General features: G+C 40.1%; 1 protein-coding gene across 2 annotated transcripts in view; it reads left to right on the forward strand.

Moving 5' to 3' along the window:
• PSMA8 (proteasome subunit alpha 8) overlaps positions 1-5,201 on the forward strand; it is a 20,046-nt gene extending 14,845 nt beyond the window's left edge. The window contains exon 8 of one of the 2 annotated variants that reach the window (XR_002103198.1): positions 4,676-4,762. Coding sequence is in view for 1 of the 2 variants with exons in the window: in XM_019547234.1 (XP_019402779.1) it covers positions 4,676-4,765 (90 nt within the window). In the remaining variant the exon portion in view is untranslated. Of the gene's footprint in view, positions 1-4,675 lie in introns of both variants that reach the window. The other variant, XM_019547234.1, reaches the window with a different exon arrangement.
• Positions 5,202-7,411: the final 2,210 nt, after the last annotated feature.

The following is a 7,411-nucleotide window of genomic DNA, read 5'->3' on the forward strand; positions in this document are numbered from 1 at the left end:
CGGACTAGATGATCTGCTCAGGTCCCTTCCGACCCAAGAAACTATGAAACTATATGATGACTACTACAAAATTCATACCAGTTGGGAACAGGGATCAGAGCTCAGGATTTACACATTCTCAGCACCCCCAGCCTTGCTCAGACTATCCCAGCCTAGCCTGTAGCCAGATGGTTGTGGCAGTCTCCTGGGACAAAATAAGGGTTTCAGTCCAAGCAGGCTGAAGAATCCTGTAACCTAGGACTCCCACTTTCTTGGTGACTGCTCTAGCCATTAGGCTATCATGTAAAAGGTGGACACACCTGTTCTTCCCCCCAAGGATGCTGAACATGGTGGTGCTGTTAGTCAGTGTTAACTGTCTTCACAGAATGCTGACTGAGTTGAACCTCACCAGGGACTTAAGTACATGGCTGCTTAGTTTGTGACTTACTGGTAGTGTGTGTTCGTGGGTGTGTATGTTTAAAAACAAACAAGCAAACAAAAGAAAGCCCATTGAGTTTTCTTGCCAAGTGGAATTAAAAATCCTTCTATCAGATGAGTGCTATCCTTTATTATATGAAAGATTTCTTGTGTTTTGAGCAAAGTTCTTCTTGAGTTTAATACGAGTATCAGTGTTCTTCTGATAGCTGACTGTAAATGGTGCAAGTTCTTCCAAGTATTACTGAAGGATTGGTTCTTTGCCTACATTTATTTAACTATCAGGCTGACCATGAAAGTTCAGAAAGATTTGATCAAGCCCTTGAACTTTGCAATGTTTTATGTATGATATCTTTTCTCAACACATTTTAAATAGTGCTTTAAATTCCTACAAGTGAAAAGTTTAGGATAAGTGTTTTTCTTTTGCTCCACTTCAGCATTATTGATGTTTATATGATTTCACTAATGCTCTGGTCCCCCTGTTTTCTTCCAGCTTGGACAGAGTTTGAATTTTTAATCTAAAAATAAGAGAGATTTTTGAAGGGCAGAGAAGAGGGAAATAAAACCGTATGATTGTTCTTTATTTGTTATCACAAAGAAGTAAAAAGTTAAAATCAATATGCTTTTCTTTGCAGGTCAGATTCAACAAATTCACCATACTTCACTCATACTTTTGATTGTTTAAAACATGGGGTTGAAAAAGGGGGAGTACAGATCCCTTTTCAGATTCAGAAAACCCATGTTTTCAAATAGTGGTTTATCTTCAAACAGAATGCATGAAAACAAATTATAACTTGCCAGTTTAAGGTTGCTGGCTAGTAGTTCAGCCAGAGATGAGCTATATGCATAACCAAAGACAGGGGGATAGAAAATACAACATTTGAGAATAAGCTTTTGGCTGTAAAGCCCTATTAAAATGGAACCCAGCAGGAGCTTTCCAGGACGTGGTGCTTCTGGGAATACATGGGGACTGAAAACACATCATCACTCTTTGAAAGAGAATGTCATGCATTACACACATGAAACTGACCCATAATATTCTTTCGTGTTATCTGGGTGATATAACATTCAAACGAAAAGGTCACTCTGTGCCATAGGCACCCCACTTTCTAAAGAAGGGGTAGTAAACAAGGCTTTATTCTTGTATGTACTGTTTTCTTACAGTAATAATGTACATATTTCTAACACCTTTAGTCAGTCTGAAGACTTGAGTAAATATATATAAGGAATGAAAGGCAATTTATTCCAGCTAGAGGTCTGAATGACTGACTGCTGAATTCATTTAATTGCTAGTGAACAACCCAAGAAAACAAAGTCATCACACAATGTGACAGTCTGCTTTAAAAAATAGTCGAATTCCAGTATGAACATTAGGTTATCTTTTGCAGCTGGAGTTGAAGTGTTAGTGAAGTTGCTCGTAGTGAAGTTGCTTTTCACAATATCCAGTTTATGAATTATTTTGGGAAAATGGTCATCCCTAACTGTCTCAACTGATCAGGTTTAGAAACATACATCTGATGTGTGGGTGGACTCAGCTCCTGTTCCTTTTGATTGAAGGTTTCTTTTTTTTTTAACCTTAGCAGTACTCATGCTGAGTGTTTTAGCTCTTCCTCTCAGGCCTCCTTCTCAGATTGAGGGGATAAAGGCAAAGTGCATACCCTGCTCATCAGCTCCTCTCTACCACCTGGCTGAGTTGAAGTACCCTTCAGCCATGATTGCCCATAGATTCATTGTTAACAGATGCCTCAAATCAGTTGGGCAGCACATGTTGGCAGAATGCAGCTTAGCCCCTCATATGGCCCTTAAAGTAAATGTGCTGAAGCTGGGAACAGTCAGACAGACTTTGATAGTGTTCCTACCATCCATCTGGAGAGCTTCTACTTACAAATGTTGATGGACAATACTACATCTATCCATTCTGTAAGCAAGCAGGAGGCACTAGGTCCTCCATATTCAACAAGGAATATGCCCAATTGTGGCAATTGCCATTTCATCCATATTTCAGGAGTTCACCTGTATGGCCTTCACAGTGAGACAATGGATTTTTTGAGCACAGTACATCACAAATGGAGAACAAAGACTGCTCTCTCCCAGCTTTTTCCTAGTGTAATGTTTTCTGGAAATAGCCTTGTTTTGTGATGAAGCAGAATACAAAGTATCCATTTTTCTACTCCAAGGCAGGCCTCAATCTGGGCTGCTTTTCCAGTGCCTTTGAGGTGCTGCACTATAAGGGCCTATTGTATTTCTCTACTAGTTATAAAAGTGGAATAAGACTGAGCCTGAATCATTCTGAGAGCACCAGCCTGGCCTAGATCATCTGGGTTTCAGGATCTTATGCTCTTATCAGCACAGGTTTGCATTCTGCTACCCCTGCTCCCTAACCTGCTCTCTTAGAATGATGACTGAGTACATCACCAAGACCTATGGTTAATCCATCTGACCACCTGGATCCTACATGGCTCTGACAGCTAGCATATGTCTGGTCCATCCTCACTGGGATCACGCTAACACATATCAGGAGGGCATCTGCAACACGCACCTACTTTTTCGTTATCTTCATGGTGTCTAACATGCCATCAACTCCAAATATCCTAGACTCTAGACTACCTTGTTGGACCAAAGGGCCCCTGATATCTCTCCTTTAAGCTTTTGTTTCCAGCTAAAAGCTGGCTAGTTTTCTTTCAAGCCGGCATGCTAAAGCTTCTAAAAACACTGGCATGTGCTTTCTAGTGTAAGGACCCAATTCCTCAATATGGTCTGAACCTTGTCACTAGTGCCTTTACCATTTAAACCAGCAGTCAGCAATCTTTAACAAGTTGTTAAAGATTCACTGCTACCTGTCCTCAGTCTGGGCACAGGCAGAAGCAGAGCCCTCAGACTCCACAAACCAATTTTAATGGCTCCATGGGTTGTATGTTGCCAACCCCTGTTTAAGCCAGTGGCATCTTCCACTGAATTCAGTATAGGTCTGTGAAAATGGTCTTCTAGTTCGGTGGACTTAATCACCACCAAATTAGTGAGATCCAAGTCCTAATGTATAGGGCAAGCCCTTGTATTGGCAAGTCCTCTGTATAGGACCTTCTGTACCCATCTCAGATTCCTGCCAATTCCACCTCAGCCAATAAATTCTGTGATTGGTCTTTTTCCCCAAAGCTGCATGATTTAGAGACTGAGGCTGTTCTTCACAGTTTGAATGTGAAGAGGGCTCTGATATATTTTTTGCACAGGACTAAACTCTTTTGGAGGTTTCCACCCCATTTGTGGCTATAGCCAGGAGATCCAAAAAGTCAGTTATTTCCTCCTGAAGTCTTTCCAACTGGGTTTCCAGTTATACTAGACCCATTGGCTAAGGTTTTTCCATAATGTGAGTACACTCTGCAAGGGCTCTGGCTACCTCTGCTGCCTCCTCCTTTATGGTGTCTGCATCAAACATTGGCAGAGTACTAACATGGAGCGCAGACTATACTTTCACTAAGCCCTATACAGTTGCGGAGGATTCCCCAAATGATATCAGCTTTGTTAGAGTGGTACTTCAGGGAATCTGTGCCCGAAGAGACTCTTGAGTCCCATCTCCAGGTGTTTGTGGGCTCTGCTTTTGGAATCACCCACAGGTGAGAGTGTCTGTATGTGAGAACAACTATTCAAAGGAGAAAGGAAAGTTACTTCCCACTAATTGGACTTCTTTTGAGAAGAATTATCCATGTGCACTTTTGAACCTTGCCTTCCTCACCCTTTTCCTTCAGTCTCTCTTTGAAACTCTCCTGTGTTTCCTGTTAGTTACAGCAGGGATAGACACTCCATCCTTTACCTGGTGGAGGAAGGGGCTGAGGTGCTCTTGTGCACAAACTGCTGAGACAAAAATGTGTTTGGTCAAATGGCTTAGTGGCTGAGGTCATCTGTATGGGGGAGAGAGAGAGAGAGTGAGTGTAGAATTACAGTTACTGATAACTTCCCTTTTTTACTTTAATAAAAGAAAGAGAAAAAAACCAACAAAAGTCCGATTATCGATTTGTAATTCAGATAGTTTTCCAAACTTTTATAATGCATTAGTAGTACATTTTAGAGTTGTAATACAGAACTGAATTTTACAGATAATACCAGAGCTATTCAACTGCTGGCCATCTTTCCCACTGCCATGTGGTGGGGGAGGACCTGGGCCCCTAGTAGCCTTCAGCCTTACTGAAGTTGAACTGTCCTGAATTATAGGATTGCATGTGGAATCTGCATTATTTCTTCTTATACTGTACTTTCTCCCATTCAGATTTTTAGTGCAAAGGACATCGAATCACAAGTTGCTGAAATAGAGAAAGAAAAAGAAGAATCTGAAAAGAAAAAGAAGAAAAGTATTTAAATTTCAGTAAAAAGAAGATAGCTGCTATTGAAATGTTTCTGGAGTTGTAACAGCTGCTAATTGACAGTGTTTACCGTTGCTGACTAATCTTATCTATTTAATTATTGAATACATTAGTTTTCTTAAACTGTGTTACAGATGTGTTAAATCCAATGTGCTTGTTGTATTCACCACCATGTGCGTACAGGAATATATTTGCATTTTACTGTTCCTCCAAGTTTAATGTGCATCCAGCATTCAAAGGCATTGGCACATTTCCTGCACACAAATTATCACCAAGCTATTTGGCATATCTCTGTATAAGTTATTTAAAGGTTTCAGGTTTTCTTGTGTAAGTTTTTGCAAGTCTAATATTTGTTTGCTTTTACTAGCATGATACATATGTAGTCCAATAAAAATTAAGAATGAAATAAAGTTTTGATTTGTTCTGACTGGCTCTTTTGCCTAAGTATTGTTACATTTGTCCAAACCCTTTGCACAGCTTGCCTCTTTTTGTCTGTCAAAGAAGCCACAACACATGGATCGGCACTACTGTCTGGGTGACGAGACCCCTTTCCTTTCTTTGATCAGTGGTTTGTACCAGATAGGGAATGCTATTTTTTCTTAGTACATCAGTATTATTTTTAACTTTTTAAAATTTGACAAATCTATCCATGCCAGTACTTAATTGAGAACATGTATCTGTACCTAGGTAATCATTTAGTACTAACTGCTTCTTCTCAGGTATATTTTTATTTGTACCTCTCCTGTTATTAGGCACCTTTCAGCTGCCTAATTTCCTTATTCCTGCTATTTTTATTTCCCTTCCTTTTATTCTTTATCCTATTTCTCCCTGTTTCTCCTTGTTTACCTTGTTCAACAGTCCTATCCCATCACTCTTGTTCCTCACTTCAAGCCCAACCAGTGAGGGTACTCATGATTCCATCACCTTAATGTCTCAGCAAACCGCATCAGTGGCAGCACCAGGTGGCTTCTTACATCTACTGCAGCAAGAATTATAGGTGTATATCCAGACAGACTTTCTGCTGCTAAAGGCCAGCTGCCCTAGAGTACAGCAGTGTAAACTCTCTTGGCTCACAGCTAAATCAAGCTTCTGATCATTATCTTTAACTCTGAATGTTCACGTGGGTTCTTTAGCTTAGGTCAGCATTTTATATAAGTGTTGTTTTAATTCTTTTCATGTTGTATTTTTAAACATTTTATCTGAAGGTAAAGTTACACTGTATTATGGCTGATCTTTTAATTTGATATTTATAAACTTGCATAAATTTAATACTCAGTTTAGCATCTACCAGCCTGACTGTCCAGAAGAGAAGTCCACCTGCATAACTCAGAACAGGAAACAGAAGCAGCAGAGACAGATGAGAGAATGTTGTGACATCAGATTTGAAGTTAAAAAGCTGAGATGATATACAAATGGGTAGTTATGCGTCCAGCTGGCCATATCTTTGGCATAATACCTGTTTTTCATTCATCTTTTTTTTAATCTAAATAGGTGTCGTCTCTTTTGTATGGAATCTCTTTTGTTTCCAGATTTTTCTGCTCTGATTTGCTGTCTCTTTAAGCACTTCTTCCCTAAAGACCTCAGGTTCTCTGGCATTCCACTTAAATCTGGAATGTTGGTAAATCTAGTAATGTTCATTTATTTTTTTTCCATAAATATATACTAATTTTAGTTTCTCTAGTGAAGTTGATTCTTCAAATACATTTCGATTTCTTTATTGTTATAATTATGTGCATACATAAAATTAAGTCAGAAGCCCTGCCAAGTCCCCTTCATTTAAAAAGAAAAACTTTAAGGCAAACATTAAGTAATGTCTTACTCCAACAAAAACCTTTTCCATGTGCATTCAATCAAAATGATAAAATATAACTCTTGTAAAAGGGTCACTCAGATTAAAAATCTTAATTTAAATTGTGGAAAATGTTAAGTAATGTGGCAAGTTAACTGTCATTTTATCTATGGGGTTATAAGAAGTAAAACCTATTGGACATGAGACTATGACATAACCTATGAAGGCTCAGTAAATGTCTCTGTGTTCCCTAGGAGACACCATGGACCATCAGCTGGGTGAGAAGCAATGGAAGATGGTTTAGATTTGCAGCTTCTGAGAAAGACGTGAGAGCTAGGATCTAAGACTCTTGTGGCTTAGTAAAGAGGGCACCTCTAAATGAATATGAAATGAGTTAATTCATGGGTTGTTAATTATTTAATATAATAAAAGGCTTAGTCTGTCTGTCTGTAACACTTTTGCCCAACTGCACATGCGCCGATTGGCTGAGTTAAAATGGGAACTCCTCTGCCGGCACCACTGCCTCCTGCAGCCTCAGGTGTGGCTGCTCCATCCCACCCCACCTTCATACGACCAAAAAAAAAAAAAAATTGGCATGAACACTTCACAAGCACTGGGGATAGCTGAAGAAAGGCAGGCACCCCTCCACCAGCCCCACCTCCTGCAGCCTCCGGTGTGGTGACTCCCTCTGCCCCACCCCCACAGAGGGAAAAAAAAAAATTTTGCACAAGCACTTTTCCTCAGCTAGCCCTGCTGCTTTTAAAGTGGGAGCCCCTCTATCATAGTGGAGTCAGCCCCAAAGGGTGGTGGGGAGAAGGAGCAAGGTCGGACCCAAATGGGGGGGGAGGGGAGC

Source organism: Crocodylus porosus, unplaced genomic scaffold, assembly GCF_001723895.1.
Source record: "Crocodylus porosus isolate Cpor-Errol unplaced genomic scaffold, CroPor_comp1, whole genome shotgun sequence".
Lineage (NCBI taxonomy): Eukaryota > Metazoa > Chordata > Crocodylia > Crocodylidae > Crocodylus > Crocodylus porosus.